General features: G+C 37.1%; 1 protein-coding gene across 1 annotated transcript; it reads left to right on the top strand.

Annotated features, from left to right (window-relative positions):
• The first annotated feature begins 711 nt into the window (after positions 1 to 711).
• LOC144972128 (uncharacterized) lies at positions 712 to 6,194 on the top strand. Its single transcript, XM_078913208.1, has 5 exons — positions 712 to 789; positions 1,507 to 1,681; positions 2,566 to 2,647; positions 4,283 to 4,432; positions 5,311 to 6,194. Exons 1-5 carry the CDS (start codon positions 762 to 764, stop codon positions 5,896 to 5,898), a joined length of 1,023 nt encoding a protein of 340 aa, XP_078769334.1. The 5' UTR covers positions 712 to 761; the 3' UTR covers positions 5,899 to 6,194.
• Positions 6,195 to 20,642: the final 14,448 nt, after the last annotated feature.

Raw genomic sequence — 20,642 nt, 5'->3', positions numbered from 1 at the left:
TGTTTATAAAACACGGATTTTAGCAGTGATCAGAAAAAGACCGTCTTTACACACATTGACACACACGTGACACAAGTAGATACTTCCGCAACGAGTTGAACCACAAAGTAAACTATTATAGATTTTCATTGTACAACAGATTTAAAAATATACATTTGTAAACCGTCATCAGCTTATTGTGCCATACTGTGACAAAACCTTTTATTGGTCACAAATCTTGTATTTCAGGCCTATTGATCGATGAAATTGGGTGTATTATATTTTATTATGATAATAATAATATGCTCGTATTTTTGGTTTTTAAAAATCTCTTCAATTTTTCTATGCCCTCACACCTGTTGTACTCCGACATTAAAAAAAAAAATAATTCAATTTTGCTCAGGAAAACTTTAACTTCAAATATTGATCAAGATTACAATAATTTCTCCAAGGCTTTCAAACCCGACACCGCAAAGAATTAGAATTTTAAATGGGTTGACCAGTTGGGGGTCATTTTCATTGATCAATGTGGGAAATAAAGGACAAATGAGATAACCGTGTTTTGTCAGTGGACAGTGTAATAATAATACACAAGCGTGATAGAAGAAGCGACTTATACAACCAATTTCTCTTTGTGGTATTATTTTCTTTTTTTTTAATTTAATGAAACTATGCGTCTATATATATAGATATAGATTGTACTCGTCTTACACTTTAATCATCACCCACAGTTGGTTCACGACTGCAAAACTTCAGCACGGACCAAGTTTTTTCACTCGAAAATGACGAAACTTGTAGTATTTGGAATAGGTAAAACATTCATTACGACACCTTAACATGCGGTTTAATACATTCTGGATTCCGCTGAAAGTGAAAGCAGTGCAAAGTTTAATCATAGAAAAAGACTTATAGGGAATGAGATTAGCGGAAGAGTAGCGTCCATTGATTGGACGTCACCCATAGTCTGTGACGTCACCGGCGGAAAAGTTATTAGAGAGAGAACGTCATGTTGGTTGTGCGCATGCGTGTCTCGTCCTGCTGAAAACGAATTGTTATAGCATCTTACAGGCTACACTTCTCATCCTCTTGCTCGGTGTTGCTCTTGGCAAGGGACGCTGGTACTAAATTCCCTTTTCAAAATGTTATATATTGAATTAAGGGGGTCCCAGTACCTCAGTTGGTAGAAGCAATGGCTTCACACGCAAAGGGACTGAGATCGCTCCGAGTGTAGTCGAGATTTTATTCGGACACCCCCCCCCCCCTGTCCGCCCAGCAGTGATTGGGTAGAGGGTCTGTTAGATCTGCCAAAGTTCGGAGCGTCCTATCCAAAGGGTAGCGAGCATGCTATATGCCATGGGACGAATAACTATGAAGGACTACTTAATTATATTAAAGACCCAATAATGCTTTTCTATTCGAAGTTAAAATTTATAAATGTACACATTTTCGTAGTTGAAGGTAGGTCTGTAATATATCATTTCTACCCAAATTTGAATACCTACATATATAATGATAATATTCCCAAAGCAATCATCTTCATTGTCCACATTGTGGCGGGCCAATTCTGTGGACCACAGTTGCAGGATATCCCTGATCCTGCTTCCGATTCGTGTACAGCCTTCTTCAGGTGTTACTTGTCCCGACGGTATTCTCTGAGGTGTCCTGCTGGACAGGTATTTGACTTCAATCAGGCCAGATGCAGGTAGGTGGTTCAAATCTTATTTTAGCGATTTTGATCTTGGTATTACATTACCATACATGTATTACATTAATAATACACATTGTTTTCAATTCAGTCAGTTAAAAAGGATATTAGTTTAAGTATCAATTGATTTAGATGACCACAAACCTGTCAATAAATTTTTAACCTGAAAATAAATCCCCATTAATCTTGTCAAAAAGCCTTCAGGCTGAAGCGTTTTTATACCTATCAAGTTTGAGGCTTTTTGACAAGTTTGATAGGGAGTTATTTGATTGGGTAAAAAAAAAAGTTTTTTTTGTACTGAAATGAAGAACTGCATTTTGTCAGTTACCCTTGATGTATGATTATGTTATTCTTCCTGTTCTAGCGTCTTCTTAATTCATTCCCCCCCCCCCCCCCCCGTATGTTTAACACAGTTTCTTCTTATTTCTCCTATTGCATGTCCTCTTCCTCATCCTCCTCTCCATCCTTCTCATCCCGAGCCTTACGTTCCTTCACCTCCTTCTTTTCACATTCTTGTTTACACCATATGTTTTGTCTCAACAACCACACCACCACAACCACGATTACACCAACATCGTCACAACCCGCTCCAACACTTCTACCAAAACAATAACACCACCATTGATGTCACGTCATCATCATCATCATCATCATCATCATCATCATCATCATCATCATCATCATCATTACTATTATTATCATCATCATTATCATCATCATCATCAACAACATCAACAACAACAACAACAACAACAACAACAACAACAAAATCATCACTTCATCATCGGTAACAAGAACAGGAACAACAAAATTAAAAAGAGCACCAAGATCATTACAATTTAATTTTAAAAGGAATACCATAATCATTGTTCAATCTTCAGGTCGACCAATTTGGTCGACTGTCCACTACAACTACAACGATTTCAAGCTCCTGGCGTTCCTCATTACCTTAGGCCTGCCGGCGTAAGTAGTAGTAGTAGTAGTAGTAGTAGTAGTAGTAGTAGTAGTAGTAGTAGTAGTAGTAGTAGTAGTAGTAGTGGTGGTGGTAGTAGTAGTAGTAGTCGTAGTAGTAGTTGTTGTTGTAGTTATTGTTTGTAGTTGTTGTCGTACGTAGTAATAGTAGTAGTTGTTGTTGGTTGTGTTGTTGTTTTATTTTTTATTATAGTGGTGGTGGCGGTGGTGTTGAGAGATGAAAGAAAAACTGTGTCTGAAATTATTTTTATTTGTTTGCTCTAAAACTTTATAGATAAATATGATTATTTGTCATAACGGATTTCCAAAGATAAACTATTCTTAATGTGCTAATAATACGTCATATACTCTCCTAGAAAACCCTATGGTACAATTTTCTATCATAATTAAGCTCGGCTAGTCTGTGCTACCACTCGTTTATGAATTGTTACAACTGGGTTTAATTCATGTAATTTTATCAAGGGACAAACCGTTGACAGGAATATTACGTCAAAGGTTTGGCACCCTTCAATAGCATTACTAGCTTTTGTTACCAGGGCCCATTTTCATGATCGAGGACTAGATTGAGTAATTTATTAGTCTAGTAAATGACTAGCTAGTCTTAATCCCAAGCAAAGCAAGTGTCTAAAAAAATCGAATTTCATGAACGCTTTCTAGTCTCGGAATAGCTTGTCACTTGCCTAGAAGTGAGCGTTGTAAGGACGTTGACTAATTCGACTACTTTGTGCGGGTAACATCACCTCTCTACTACATGAAAGCAGGAAAGATACACACGCCTTCATACTTACAATGCAAAAAATTTCCAAAGAGGAAATTAGTAACACACGTGATATTAACTGTCGACTGTTATAGACTGCAATAGTGTCCATCGTCGACTATCAATTCTATATTTAGGCCAATGACACTTTCATTGAGACGACCAACACCTAGATTGAAACTCAAAGAAATTAAACCAAAAAATAAAAAATAAAAAATAATAATAATTACACAAAAGAGAAAGTGTGTTCTGGTTAATCACTCTATTTCAGCCAATTGCAATGTCAACAGAATAACTTTTGTTTCCACTATACTTTCTAATTATTATATTATTTTTTTTGTTCTTTGACGCAAACCCTTCGATTTCGGAGTCTTCTATTCACTCTGATAGATTCAGTTGTTTTGTTTTTTTTGTTTTGTTTTTTTTTGTTTGATTTTTTTTTTTTGGGGGGGGGGGGGGGGGTTAAAATGGCAACAGAACACTGTTTGCCTCTGTCATTCATAACCGACATATTTTCTTTCCGAAGCGAAGCGCACTCAATCTAAAAATAGCGGCTATCTTGTTGACGCTGTGACGTCACCTAGTAACTAGACAGACTAAATCATGAAGTCTTGCTTCGGCAAATGACTAAAACTTAGTTCGAAGGTTCCGTGATTTTAGTCCCGGACTCACATTAAATCCGATTTTTTCAAGTCATTGACTAAAGTCAGAGATAGTCCGAGACTAAGCGCTAATCCGCGTTCATGAAAACGGCCCCAGGTGTTGCTGTGCTCTTGAGCCACCGATGATTCTAATGATTTAACCTTTTGTGCTTTAACAACACCATCTATACGAATGTTCATTTTACTCATCTTTTTGGCATTTCCAAGCAAACCATTTCGGACCCAAGAGTTGAAGTTCGAGTGATTCAAGTTGATGATACACATAGCCCAATCATCAACAATCGCCAGTTTTTGGGTGACAGAAGTAACAGTGGCAACAGACAGAGGATGCTTAGAACAAGGCGATTCCGGAACAGGGTAAGATCAGAGCATATGCTGGCTCCTGGCCAATTAGAGTGTCTACCAGGATGTTACAAGTTGTCGCATCTTTGGTGTTTCATTCATCCTGTTTTGTTGATAAAGGAGAAACCCGAAACATTCATTTGATCTGTTTTTGTAATTAAATTGAAGCATACATTCAATTTCACACTATTATTTATTTCTTCGAGCTTAGAGCAGCAACATTTACAATGCTATCTTGATCACATTAATATTTCGTACTGTATCGTTGAACATACAAAATACAGGTGGAGTTATTAGATGGAAATGATAAGAGACTCTTGCATCCTTGCATTTGAAAATTTATAATCGTTTCTATCATGACAATCGCAACGTGGTTGAGAATTTTTTTATTTTTTTTTTTTTGGACTTCCTAACAGTATTGCCTTTGTTGTTGGACGAGGAAGTGATTTTTGCCCCAAAACTTTCTTTTTGAGCATCATCTTGTAACAATTTAATTAGTTCATATTGTGTATTTTTCGTAAATGAGAACATTTATATAGCGCATTTTCTCAGATACACAAACCCAGTATGCTTCACAATGCTCCATTTATTCCCACCGCCAGCCATAGAAAACCGACGTTTCAACTGATATTGTACAAGTTGCCCGAACCGTCCTTTTTGATACCGCACTCTTACATATCCGCCACTGACTATTTCCTGGTACTCATTTACGCCTGAATCGAATGAGGTATTGTATGTAAAGTGCCTTACCAGCCAAAACTCTGGTGTCAGAGTTATGCGGTTATTATAACTCACCTGCTCATTTGAATTTGAGACACTGTTACAAGACGTATTTCTATCCATTTGATTGTTTTCAATATTTTTCCAAATGTTTTCAATTTCTTTCTATCCAGCCTCACGGGGCCTATAACGAGATCAGGCCTAATCCAAACAACAACTTTATTTCAAGACCAGTTCACCGTTCTCCTGCGATGAGTCAGAATGCACGATCTCCCCAAATAGCGTCTCCAAACGGCAATCCAGCGACTGCTCAAAGACAGCATAGACTGGATCAACCAATCAGTACTAATGAGGCAAGACCAGGAGTGACAAGCCCAGATACAACACACTCAGGAGGGGTAATAAACCCAGGCCTGACGAATGCAGGAGAACCAATAAACCCAGGCCTGACGAATGCAGGAGAACCAATAAACCCAGGCCTGACGAATGCAGGAGAACCAATAAACCCAGGCCTGACGAATGCAGGAGAACCAATAAACCCAGGCCTGACGAATGCAGGAGAACCAATAAACCCAGGCCTGACGAATGCAGGAGAACCAATAAACCCAGGCCTGACGAATACAGGAGAACCAATAAACCCAGGAGAGACATTAAACTCATGGCCAACAAGGAACCCTGAAGCACCAAATCCAGGGGCGGCAATGACTCCAGGAGCAGCGATTCCAGGGCCAAACCTTAACGCCGCTCTCCCCCTCCAATGATTACAGTCCACAGTGAAATTAGCGGGAAAATGTTTGTCTCCTTCAAGAAAACACCTCGTAATGTTTTGAGTCGACCCTGAAGACTGAGGAATAGTTCCAGTTTTGTGCAGATACATATTTGTGTGGAAGTGTTATTACCCTCATCAAAGACTGACTTACAATTGATATATCGGGTGGCCACAAAAAGATGAGACATTTTTCAAACGGTTGTATCTTCATAACCATTCGACTAAAATGAATAAAATGATACACACGTATATAAATGAGTATATTTAGTATATTTTCAAACAGTACTTATAAATCATTACATTTAATTGAAAAACAAAGACCCGAATGAAGTTCCACTAAAACATGCAACAATTTTAAAATATCAAACGCAAAAAGATTTGTGTAAATTTCACTCACGTGATTCAATGTTCTAAATTGTCATTCGATTCACTGTTTTGTAAGATGACGCTCCCCAACCTTTTCTTACAAACTGAAATCTACTTTCTAATCTCATTATCAATGATCTGCTCCCGAACGTTCTCGAATCCTTTCCTTCTTTCCCCTCAATAAAAGGCGTGGTCTGGGAAAAAGAAATGAGTTTTGTCTAAATAATATTATGTGACCCCTAGTCTCAAAACGGTATGATGTCGGAATGATTAAGATGCTGAAAATAGAGTTGATGGTCGGAAATATCAGCCTTGCAATGAGTTTGCATATTTTATTGAAGAGAATGGATGTCGTATCTTAGAATGATAAATAGAAATAGTTCAAACGTGTGATCAGTTTAGATTTAATTCGGCTTTTTAGTATCTGGTTCATCCCGACATAATATCGTTTTGAGACGAGGGGTCACATATAGAACACCCTTTAATAGAAGCAGACTGAAGTTGCGTTATCAAATAGCGACATGGATGATATTGCAACAAACCTAATGACAGTAGTTATGAATTAATTTATTTCACTGACCACCACACAAATTACGTGTCCATTTTCTTTGCATTTGTATCTAATTTACATTAAAATGTTTGTACAAATCATGCACAACACAACAAGCAAATAATTATAACACCCTTTCTTCATCACTTAAGCATAGCCACAGAGATACTGAGATTCGACTTGTGTCACTACAAGATTCCTCCCAGCCCGCGTTAGATAAATAAATACTGGTTACGAATCTGAAGACAAAACAACAAAATTTGAAAACAGTGTCCACTTTTTAAAAACTGCCAAACGCCGATCGCTCAAGAAAATACATAATGCATGGCATTGATGACATCCGATGTGGTGTTGACGAAATGAAAGTCAACAGAGTAAAAAAAAGTCTTTCTCCCATTTTCATTCGGATTGGCTGAGGGGTCGTACAGGGCCAGGAGAGGAAAGAAGACTTGAAATTTTTAGTCTAAGGGAAATAAGCCAATTATTAACCAATGTTAATAATTGTTGAATATAATGCGAGTGATTTCCCCTGGATGAATCATCCTGTCAGAAGTGTACTGTGTTTTTGTTTTTGTATTGTGTAGCCTGATCAAGGACTGTGTCGAGGTCTGCTTTGGATGTGTAATGAATAAGTACAGACATGGCAGCTGCACTTGCACTGCGTTATTAAAAAAAAGAAAATCTTTCCTTTGTTTTTGTGGAAAATTCTGTTCATTATCAGATTTGTGTAAATGAAACACGAGTCTAAATCACAGGGAACATTGATATTGAGGTAAAATTAACTTAATTATTAAGATTTTACTAGACGTCTATCTATCTCTAGCGTACTTCGAAAAATGTGAATTATTGAGTCCTTGCTTGCTAATTGATTTTCGAACCGTGATTAAGCAGGTGATTTCAAATTCAAATTGTTTCTATGGTTAAATTTCAGATTTCTGAAAGTAGAGAGGTCTGAATCTTTTTTCATGATTGTACTCACTCTCTCATCAGTTCAGTCAGGCGAAACAATTTTGTCAGGTTGTCGTTATTGAATATGTAGACATGTCCATGGACGATTATCCACAAACATTGTCTGTCAATAAGAAAAGGACATGCTTTTTATTATACACAGATAGTGGCTGTCAATGACAATGAATAATAATGAAATACCAGGCTTTTTATTATAATTATACACAGACAAATTGGCAGAATTTTTTTTTAATATGCAAAATACCAATCTAGGCTACAAATAATCTGAAATAATGCCAGTGGTAATTTGTGTACCAAGCCAGCTTATATCAATTGATATTTAACACAAAATGAAAATAAAATTAAATTGAGCTTTTATATATAGAACAATATCCACTAAAAGTGCTCAAAGCCCTTACTTTACATGGGGTCCCTGACCAACAGCAACATTTAACATTTAGGACGGGACATGATGCCTCTAAGGCGATATTACAATTTTTTGGATAGAGACAACGCTGTTAACAGCCAGGTACTCATTTTACACCTGAGTTTGGTGATAGAATTTGAGTAAAGAGCCTTCTCTAAGGACTTGACTTTTATGCACCGAGCGAGGCTTGAACCTCGAACCCAGGATCTTCCAATCTGAAAGCGAGTGTCATACCACAAGACCACATAGCCGCATCAAAAGTAAATAGTGCTCAAATGCCAAATCCAGCTTTTTTTAAAAAGCAAATGGCATTAAGGCAAATGTAAGTTTTTGACACTTTGAACTGAAAACGTCAAACTGGCGATTCCATCTTTCTTTTTTAAACCAGTAAGAAAATTGTTAATCAGCAAATCGGTTCATAGTCCACCAACCATGAAAGATTTCACTACCTGCCTGTTAACTTTATTGATCTTCTTTTGTTCATATTCTTACCACTATTTTGGGGATATTGTTGATAGTGGACAAATCCCTAGGCTGTTGTTCGTCCCAAAACCGACCAAACCTACTATTTTCCTGTCTTCCTCATAATAATACAATTTATTATGACACTTCCACAAAACTAGACTCAACAGTGTATCTGAATATCAAAACAATGAAGCAAAACTGGTGGAAAATTATCTTGCACATATATATGAATTTTAAGTTACACAGATGTCAGTGCAGAAAGAAAGTTCCGTTGGGTAGATCAACTTTTCATTTTGTTCCTTTTTGCTGCACTTGTTTGAATCCGCTCACTTGGTTTGTTTTTTGTTTTTATTTGTTTTTTTTTTGTTTTTTTTTTCTTCCCAAATGGTGTTGATTGTTTTCCCTTTGATCTGTTTTTATACTGAGGAGTTTTTAAATTAATGGAATTTTTTTATTTCTCGGATAATCTGTCAATTTTAAAATTACTTTAATCATTTGTTCTGTTCCGTTTGTCAATATTTATTATTATTCTTAATGGGGATGAATATTACTATTTGTATACTCTATAGAAAGCAACAAAAGAGAGAGAGAAAAAGATTTCAAAGAAAAAAAAAAGGGGGGGGGGGGGGGAATTTGTCATTTGCGACACTCTGTAGTAAAAAAAAAAGTGTTTCATTACATATACTAGGACTAGGGGAGATAAATTTTCAGATATTTATTGAAAGATGTAATCAATCTATAATGAAAAATACCCTATGTCATATAATTGTGTCAATTTGGAATAATCTAAAGTTTGAGACAAAAAATTCTAATTCAAGTCATGTTTTTAAGAAAAAAATGTCATTGACAAAGCTTGCCAATTTCATATAATTTAATTAAGATGAATAATGTACCAAGACAGTGGATTATTTATATTTTGTATTGAAACTTTCTAGTGGACAGGCCAAAAACGATTATTATAAAGTAAAGGGAAGATTGTACTATGATTCTTGACTATGACAGTTATTTGTGTGTTTGAATTGTAATATGATATATTAAGTTGAATCATGATGAATCTGCAGTACTGTCGTAAAAAAGTGGTCCACGCCGAGTGAAGTAATTTTACAGATGCTTTGAGTAGCAACCAGGTTGGCACATTGGATTTTTTGTAGAACTTTTTTAAAATTTCCTTCCGAGACAGGGAAAAACAATAACAAAAAGCTAGGTGGACGTCAAGTTCGTTCCATGTTTTGTTTTGATCTTTTAGCTACTCGCTTTTCTTTTATTAAGGACGGCATTTCTATAAACTACCAAAGTATAATCCGTTAGGCTTTTTGTTGTATGGAATATAATTTTTACGACACAAATAGTAATTTTCTTTGATATACATAAACACACAAACTCTAATTTATTCTAGTTAAGTGCAGGTTATTGGATTTTATCACATGATGAATTTTTTAAATCAAAAATTAGTGGACTCCGCAGAAACATTCAAAATATGTCACGAATACTGTATTTGATATTTGTTACAATGATAATCATAGTAGTAAGTAGTAGTAGTAGTAGTAGTAGTAGTAGTAATAGTAGCAGTAGTAGTACAAGGGGTCCCTGGCCAACAGCAACAATTAACATTTAGGACTGGACATGATGCCTGTTAGGCAATGCTACAATTTTTTTCGGACAGAGACAACGCTGTGAACGGCCAGGTACTCATTTTACACCTGAGTACGGTGATAGAATGTGAATAAAGAGTCCAAGTACTCAACTATGCGCCGAGCAGAGGCTCAAACCCAGGACCTTCCGATCCGAAAGCGAGTATCATACCACAAGACCACATAGCCGCACAAGTAGTAGTAGTAGTAGTAGTAGTAGTAGTAGTAGTAGTAGTAGTAGTAGTAGTAGTAGTAGTAATAGTAGTACTAGCAGCAGTAGTAGTAGTAATAGTAGTAGCAGCAGCAGCAGCAGTAGTATTAGTAGTAGTACAAGTAGTAGTTGTAGTAGTAGTAGTGACAATGATGATGATTATTATCATCATCATCATCATCCACATCATCATCATTATTTATTAATTAATTAAATTATATATATTTATCCACTTAATGCATTTTAATTATTTTTCTTTTATCATAAATTGTGGATTGTTAGCTTTTTGCTCTGTGTGTGTGTGTGTGTGTGTGTGTGTGTGTGGTGGTGGTGGGGGGGGGGGTTGTGTGTTTGTCTTCCTGGTGTTTGGTTTGTTGGTTTTTCCCCTATCGTTTGATACAGTGTAAAATGTATCACCTAAGGTCGATGCTCATGTGTAGACGTAGACTACTTGGTGGGATGACCTCACGTCATGGATGACCTCCATGCCTCATTTCCCATGTCTTGTCGAGACCTTTTAATGGATAGCAGGCCTGCTCTCAGGTGTCGATATTGCCACTGACATATTTCTTTTTACATTTGGGCCAGCAAACTTTTATCTCATCATAGCATTATTGTGTTTTTAGTATAAATAGAGCTTATATATATATATATATATATATATATATATATATATATATATATATATATATATATATATATATATATATACATATATATATATATATAGCGCAATATCCACTAAATGTGCTCAAAGCGTTTTACAAGGGGTCCCTGGTCAGAAGTCTATGGTTTAAAATGTATTGACAATTTAGGAGCTATCTTAATCTATGGAGTATAAACTGTCTTGATGATTTTAAAAGGCGTTTTTGCGCTTGTTTTATTTTGTTGTTGCTGCTAATTTATTTTTTTTTTTGTATTATGGAAAGGGGGGGGGGGGTACCTACACGAAAACACATAGAATGTGAAATGGCCGCATATGTCTTTTAAGTGAATGATTTCACACGTTTGCTAATTATCCATAAAATTACGAATTTTCTGTACATTTTTAAGCTCAGTAAATCTCGAGGACTACAACAAGCCTTATATAGATAGAACGAGGGTGACGTCACTAGGGTCTTTGTTATTGTTTTTTGCCATCCACGTATATGAGTAATTCTCACTAAATTGTATTAACCAGACTATCAAGGTTACACACCGTTTTGTGTGTTGGTCCGTTATACTTCCGAATGGCAATGTGAGTTTATTGGCCAAGGGCACACTACGGTATCTATTATTTCCTTGCACTTACCACATCGTCTACACTCCAGTTCTGCTCTCTTCATTTCCACACGTCTCGAGTCCCACGTCACCAATCTGTCAAATGTCGTCATTATTATTATTATTATATGCCCCGTATTTGGATAGAACTAATTTAGGAAGTAGATGTTATCATCTGATTTTTTCGACAGGTCGCATAACATTAGTCAAACCATCCTTTTTCATATTTTTATCACTGTCAAATTGTAACACTCTTTGCTTAAATAGGGATGTTCAATTGTTTTTAATTGTTTTACCCCCCCCCCCCCCTCTCTCTCTCTCTCTCTCTCTCTCTCTCTCTCTCTCTCTCTCTCTCTCTCTCTCTCTCTCTCTCTCTTCCCCGCGTCTCTTCTTTAAAAAATAAATTTAAATCATTTATTCTATAAGCATCTGAGTTATAACGCCCCATCCTTCCCAATTAAAAATTATTTTCATCATAGTCAAATGATGATAGAAGAGTTTAGCTGGCAATTCCCAGATTATCATTTGTTGCTTGGCATTGGCAAAGTGGAGACAGGACGATCTGTGGGTCATCAACGCCAGCATGGCATGGAACATCATGTGTAATGGCCAGCGTGTGTGCCTATTGCATCCTATGCTTTATTCTCCATGTATAATGAATGTCGAGCATGCGGTGCGAATTCATCGATATCCTCCCGCCTGCCACAGCCAGGGGAAATGGACACCCCAGCTGGATTATTGATTTGAGGCATGCAGTCGGATATGGACAAAACACTTTTATTTTGGAAAGATTTTTTAAATCGTTAAATATCGATGATATTGGTCTTTGTTTTGAATCCAGTCATTAATTTGAGCCTATGCTCTTCGGTCCAATTTCGTTTGAACAGCGGATGGGGGGTTTGGCGGGAAGCAAATTATGTAGCCTATGTGATAATAATCGGAAACGCATTCAAATTGTTCATTGCATTTGTGATACAAACAAATGAATATTGCATTAACATTGTATCCTCATACATATTTTAATGAGACTGACTAAAAGTACATGATTAAAAAAAAAAAGACCAAAAAAAAAACAAACATTGTGACCCTTCGCCTCAAAACGGTATTAAGTCGGATTGGTTAAGATTTGAATAAAAAAAATGAATTTATAGCCAGAAATATCAGACTTGTGTTGAGTTTGTATGTTTTATTGGGGAGAACGGATACCTTATTTTGGGGCGCTAATACCAAGGATTTATATTTTGGACCAGTTTAACATTTAATTCGGCATTTAAGCATCTGGTTCTTTCCGACATAATACCGTTCTGAGACGATGGGTCACATTTAAGCTATGTCGCTTTTACTTCAGTAGAACATGTCAGTAACTTTGTTGATGCGATAATACGGAACTTTTGCAACCCTGTAGTATATTGTACAGGGATCATTTTGAAACTTTTTTTAAAATCTGTATTGGGAATTGGAGGAAGAAGATGTTTTTTACGTTATATGGATGGTCACGCAGGAGCGAGGTTGTTGGGGGTTGGGGGGGGGGGGGGGGGGTTGGGTTTTTGTTGGGACTTAATCAACTTTTGGTTAAGTGTGGTTTCCTGGGTTGTGGGCCTGATGATTATAGTTCGAACTGGTCTTTGCGATCGATCTTATGTTGTTGAAGGATGAAGTTTGTCTGTCTTCTTCGCACGATCCCATATATTTTACCAAAATTCGTTATAACTTTCCCTTAATTTAAACTCCGTCATACATATATGTAACTATGCAGGTTCAATAGGTTATTGTATTGTTGGTGAGCACTTTTTTCCTGGCAAGGAAGTCTGTTCTGTCCTTACCCCGTATGTCATAGTCATAGTGCTTACAACTTACAACTTACAGATCTAATGTTGGGCCAGTCAGTCTGGGGTGGCAATACGAGAGCAATGTTCTCATTTCCCAGTCTGCCTCACCAGCCATCCTCACACACATCACCATCCAATTCATCTACCACACATCCACACACTCACACACCATCACCACATCCACACCACATCACACCACACACACACATACACACACTCACATCCACACACACACTCACACACATCCACACACATACACACACACTCACACACACACTTTCACACTCACACACACACACTCACACACACACACACCATTATAGTTATATACTAGGTTTTTCTGAACAGTCTTGACGCCTATTGGATATTTCCGATTGTATTGAACTCACCAGTATCTATAAACTATAGGGATTGAGATTAGCGGAAGAGTAGCGTCCCTTGATTGGACGTCACCCATAGTCTATGACGTCACCGGCGGAAAAGTTATTAGAGAGAGAACGTCATGTTGGTTGTGCGCATTTGTCTCTCGTCCTCGCTCCGTCCAATCAAGGGACGCTTCTCTTCCGCTAATCTCACTCCCTATACTTCAAAATATGCGTCATTTATTTTTCTATTAGGTCACCAAATTTTGTTTAGCTGCTTGATTTTAAATTATCGTATTTGAAAGAAAGAAACCATACAACAACATGTCAGTCGAAGAAATCACATCGAAAAATTATGCAATAAACAGCTGTTATTAATTTTATCCTCCTTTTAACAAAAATACATGTGTTTGTTTGTTTGTGTGTGTGTGTGGGTGTGTGTGTGTGTGAGAGAGAGAGAGAGAGAGAGAGAGAGAGAGAGAGAGAGAGAGAGAGAGAGAGAGAGAGAGAGAGATCCCATTCTTTCCAATTTGATTTTTGATATTTACGCAGCTTTGCACCCCCCCCCCCCCCCCCCCCCCCCCCAACTCCCTTCATTCGGTCCACCCATCCAAATGAAAATACAATCCCATTGACGTTCGTTCTTCTCTTTCTCTCAATATATATTTTTTTTCACGCCGGAGCGAGTCCCGTTCATATTTTAGTTGGTGGTTTGTTTATAAACATTGATGACGTCAGCCGTATAAATTCCTGGCTCACCGCCCAAAGTCGATCGATGTGCATAAGGGATGAGCACGTATCGATTTCGGCAATATATCTACTCAAGAATTGACTTTTCAGTTTATATATCGATCGATAATCAGTAATTACTGAGTCTCATGTAGGTTTCCAAGAGTCTAATGCTGTATTCTACTTTAAAGTCCAGGGATCTTTTTTTTCTGTAAATGTTTATTTATTTATATATTAATCTAATTACTTTATTCCGATTCAAATTCTAGATTACTTACAAGTAATGGGACGGATATCCGTTCAGGGTTCAGTGAGGATTTTCTGACCCACATTCATCTAGTCGAGATTGAGTCTTTAGAACTGATGGGAAGTGCTTTGAGTTAGACAAGCATTCTATCCAAAGGATGACAGGCAACTCTCACTGCTCGTTACATTCGACCCGACGGAAACCGGATAAATTCCGTCTCCATAGGCCTCGTAACTTCAGATATACTTTTTTTCTCTTCGCGGTGGCAGCAGTGCCTCAAAATTAATATGAATATGAATGAATGAAATAAACCACACATGAGATAATGTCTGATTTGATGCCACGTTGATTTATGACGCCAACCGCCGTATCAATTTTGGTTTTTGAGATAGTTTTAAAGGGAGAAAAATAAGATAGTTTTAAATAAAGAAAAAGACAATGTTATCTATAGATTCTCTGCTTCGTTTAGTATATACTAAACTGGAATCATCATGGAGTATTAATTAAAACTCTGATAGTGAGTACCAAGTACTAATATCAGTTAGCGCCCATTCCTACGACGTGTTACAGCCTAATATTATGCATTTCTCACCACCAAGAATCTCGAGGGACAACCATCCATTCTGGAACAGTTTTAAGTGTTCCTTACTTTACCGTTACTATTTATATTTATGTTCGATCTCCGCCGTTTGAGTTGAGACGACAATAATTTCATTATCGTCAACAATAAAAGCAGAACAACACCAACAACGCCGACATTTTGACTTTTCCATCTTCTGTATTTGGAAACCTTAACACACTCAACCCTAACACCGACTATATCTGTAGTTTAGCCGGGGTTACTTTTACCCCATGTCTATTTATTACATTTTTTCTGAGACAAATTATAGGCGTAGATAGTATCAAAGCGAATGTTTTTAGTTTTTACATGTTAATGGTAGTTGAATAAAACTCTCTATGTACATTCTCATTTTTAATACATTTTTTTCCAAGTTTGAAAAGTAGCAAACATCTCTAGGATGGCATGAGTGAATAACCCAGTGGTAGAGCGCTCGTCTCACACTCACACTCACACGTGGAAAATCTCACCGGGTACTGAATGCCCATGCGGTCACCCCAGACAGACCATGGACCACATCCTGTCCGAATGCTCGCTGGGACCTCACTGCACCAATGCTGACCTGAGGGAATGCAACCAGACTGCCCGGGACTGGCTGACTCACTGGCGCGACAAGATATGATGACTCACACGTGCAGGGATTTGCATCGTCCAGGATGTCGAGATTTCTACTCACCACCCATCACGCCCCGCTTACATGACATACCTTTGTTGCGATTAAACTAATATTGGGTCTGATAAATCGGCCAATTCTTTACGATAAGTAATGTCCTATATTGAAGGTAACAGGCTATTGCTACTGTTCATTTAATTCCACAGTAAGCAAGATTTAATCAGAATTTATGTCTTTTATAATTTTCCTCTCAAAGAATTATCTATTTTCTTAATCTATTATGAATGCATGATATAAAACTTGCAGTTTTCCACTATTGATTTCGCGATCGGCCCATTGTCTTCAATTTTCCTAATCGACGATGTATGGTATCATGAGTCATCGCCTCTTTTTTCCAATTTATTTTGCATATATATGTATATATGTATTTATTATGAGCAATATCGCTTTATTACTTAGAAAGTAAGTCATCAGATTATCTTAATTGAGGCCTTTGTGTATTTGGTTGCTAATACTAATACTAATACGTACGTACCCCAGGTACGTTAGGGGTTCGGGGTGAGATTCTTGTCGGATGTAAATATAGGCATGAAGATATTTTCATATCTGTCTTGGTTACAATATTAATATTATTCAATATGGCAATATGAAGAGTCTTGTTCTCTTCCCCCCCCCCCCTTCTCTCTCTCTCTCTCTCTCTCTCTCTCTCTCTCTCTCTCTCTCTCTCGTTCTCTTTCTCTCTTTCTCTCTATCTATCTATCTATTTATAAACATACCTATCTATCTATCTATCTATCTATCTATCTATCTATCTATCTATCTATCTATCTATCTATCTGTCTGTCTGTCTGTCTCTCTTTATATATATATATATATATATATATATATATATATATAGATCTTTCTCTCTCTCTCTCTCTCTCTCTCTCTCTCTCTCTCTCTCTCTCTCTCTCTCTCTCACACACACTCTTAGTTGATTTACCTAACGTATTCCGTCCGACGTGCAGGTTTGATCCAATTCATGATGGGCTCGTTGTTGAAATGGAACCCCCCCCCCCCCCTCCCCCCCCCCCCCCCCCCTCCCAAAAAAAAAAAATTAAAAAATAAAATAAAAATAAAAAATAGATTGTAAGAAATGACGCAAACGATTGTCCATTACAACAATGTTGAACTGGGCCCATGAGTGCGTTCGGATGTCAGACCTGAAGATATGTAGACGTCGATTCATCTTATAAGGTCGCCAAATACTTCAGCTCGGCCGTTTTTCCTTATCTACAGATAAAGCTCTCCATTCGACTCTATTTATAACAACAAGAGATGAAGTGCGTCGGAAAGTGCCAGAAGACAATAGAGAATAACAATTTTTCCTGGCGGTGATGGGGGTTTGAACCCGCGACCTTACTGGTACGACAACTCCGCCTGGCCGGTGAGAGCTTGACTCTACCGTATAAGCTATCCACGATCTCTATTTCGTTTGTTCGATATGTCTCGTATTTTCAGCCAAGGATACCGCCTATGTATTTTGTCATTTGGTTATTTATTTATTTATTTATTTATGTAGCATAGTTGCACTTTTATTGATATTGGCCGGATAATACGTTACCTTGCATTTGGAAATGAGCACGCCGCGACTTTGCTATGTGTGTGTTAAAATCTCCACTTGTCTCTATTTTGTGGAAAATTATGATAAGGGGAGGCCTTCCGAAAGCTCCTACATCCCCAGTATATTTGTTCTAGTAGGGGTTTGGGAGGGTGGAGACTTTAAAAAAAAAAAGTTTCCCCCCTCCCAAATCCCCTATTAGAACATTATAAAAAACAAGAACACTGGGGATGTAGGAGCTTTCGGAAGGCCTCCCATGATAAGTATTGGCATGTAAGCTTCAATTTATTAAACGAAGACAGATACTGTGTACGTTTCGGGTTTTCCCTTTATCAGCAAAACACTATGAATGTAACATTAACGATGAATGAGATATGAGTGAATGGCCTAATTAAAGTGACCAAACAAAAATAATGATGGGACAGGAAATAGAATGGCCCTTTGTAAGGACGCACGAATTAAAATAGCCTGTCTGTGTCAATAATATTAATAAAAGGTGTGCAATTCATGAAAATATCTAAAAAGGGGGATGTGTCGTGAAGTCTAGAATATAAAATAGAATAAAATTATAGACTATATTATTAGAATATTCATAAAATGGATACGGAATAAAATTTTGGAAACAGGGGAAGAAATATAACTATTATTGTTATTAAGATAGTAGCAGCAGAAGTAGTCGTAGTTGTAATAGTAGTAGTAGTTGTAATAATAATAATAATAGTAGTAGTAGTAGTAGTAGTAGTAGTAGTAGTAGTAGTAGTAGTAGTAGTAGTAGTAGTTGTAATAGTATTATTATTATTATTATTATTATATTATTATTATTAGTAGTAGTAGTAGTAGTAGTAGTAGTAGTAGTAGTAGTAGTAGCTGTGGTAGTATAGTAGTATAGTAGTAGTAGTAAGTAGTAGTAGTAGTAGTAGTAGTAGTAGTAGTAGTAGTAGTAGTAGTAGTAGTAGTAGTAGTAGTAGTAGTAGTTGTAATAGTATTATATTATATTATTATTATTATTATTATTATTAGTAGTAGTAGTAGTAGTAGTAGTAGTAGTAGTAGCTGTGGGAGTAAGTAGTAGTAGTAGTAGTAGTAGTAGTAGTAGTAGTAGTAGTAGTAGTAGTAGTAGTAGCTGTAGCAGCAGCAGCAGCAGCAGCAGCAGCAGCAGTAGTAGTAGTAGTAGTAGTAGTAGTCGTCGTCGTCGTAGTAGTAGTAGTAGTAGTAGTAGTAGTAGTAGTAGTAGTAATAGTAGTAGTAGCTGCGGTAGTAATAGTAGTAGTAGTAGTAGTAGCTGTGGTAATGATAGTCGTGTATAATATGAAATACAGACGATGGGGGGCCGGGGGAGTCATCATTTCTCTATTTTGTCTAGTATCTCAAATTGTTCAGCTTTTTCAACGTTCCAATCATGAATTGTCATTTATAATTGTATTCAATTGATACGCATGGTGGATAGTATTGTTTTTTGGTTGGCCCCAAATGATACGTTTGTGTGTGCGGCTATGTGGTCTTGTGGTATGACACTCGCCGTCGGATCCGAAGGTTCTGGGTTCGAGCCATTACTACTTAGTTCATTAAATAAAAACGTTATTACTATCTGTCAGGTTTGCCAGGATCTTAATCCACATCTATACTGAGGTGAAAATTATTTGACTTTTATTTGTCCTCATCTACTCGCCACTTCTCCTACAGTTCACGACAAGTAGAAGTATAAAAGTTTTCAAACCAAAATAAATAATGTGCATTTTATCGCTGTACAGACATCAACATCTCTTTATGACTACTTAATAATTAATGGAAATATGAATGCTCTAAGCATGTTGTTTCACATTTCTATAAAGGAATACATGGCTAAAACAACACACCAATACCACCAAGCTTTATAATACGATGCATTGTGTGTATGCCATAAATAACAAATTATTTATTGCCACCATTTACGAAAGGCCATTCTAAAATAACTTAGCTAGTCTTGACCGCACGTCGTCTTCCTGTACAGAGAGTATTACTTTTATCATCTCTTGCATTAGGTTGAAGGGGAGAAATGATATTGCTGTCTGCCCGAAACATATGACCCGAATGGCTGGGGTCTTTGACCGCTTGATGACTTTTATGCAATACACTTCCAATTGCTGCTTTGTCCAACGTCAGTGTTCCAAGTCTTACTGCAGTCTGTTACTGCTATGATGATGCACTTGTCATAACACTCTAGATTATGTACTATACAGAAACCGTTGCACATACATATAACTTATTGGTTGAGAAATATCTATTAATCTTACTTGCGGCTATGTAGTCTTATGGTATGACACTCCCTTTCGGATCGGAAGGTCCTGGGTTCGAGTCTCGCTCGGTGCCTGGGTGGGGTTCCTGAGCTCCCATATGGGGCAGGGAGGCACTTACGGTGTCTTCTTTCCCTCTATATCTGTTTTCCAACTTGCTTTCTGTCTTTGTCTTGGAATGAGATTACTTGGTTTTGTCCAGTGGCCGGATACCCTGGCTGAGAGGGAAACAGTCAAATGTATGGTTAGTTTTGGGAGATGATATTTTTTTCCTTGTAAATCATCTCTCTGTTATGTATTGTTATTTTGTATTTTTATCACATGATTTTTAAACATTTGAGTGTATTCCTCTTAGTGGGATCTTGTGCTGTTGTCTGGGCGAGTCTTTTAGGTGATCTCAAACTAAGTACTTTGATAGTGTGCTCTTGGAATCTACATCTGTTTCCTATTTGAACCAATTCCCCTTTGTCTTCCCTTTTCTTGGGTGCTTTAATTGTTATTCTAGAACTTTTTACTTTCCCATTTTCCTCCTTCTTACTGGCGCTGATATGACTTAAATTTGTTGCAAGCGCCCTAAAACCCTTAAAAACAAAAAACAAACAAACA

Source organism: Berghia stephanieae, chromosome 4 (genome assembly GCF_034508935.2).
Source record: "Berghia stephanieae isolate SIO BIC M18660-M18661 chromosome 4, UCSD_Bste_1.3, whole genome shotgun sequence".
In the NCBI taxonomy this organism is placed as follows: domain Eukaryota; kingdom Metazoa; phylum Mollusca; class Gastropoda; order Nudibranchia; family Aeolidiidae; genus Berghia; species Berghia stephanieae.
The sequence above is the reverse complement of the archived record's forward strand: the minus strand, read 5'-3'. Positions and strand labels throughout refer to the sequence as shown.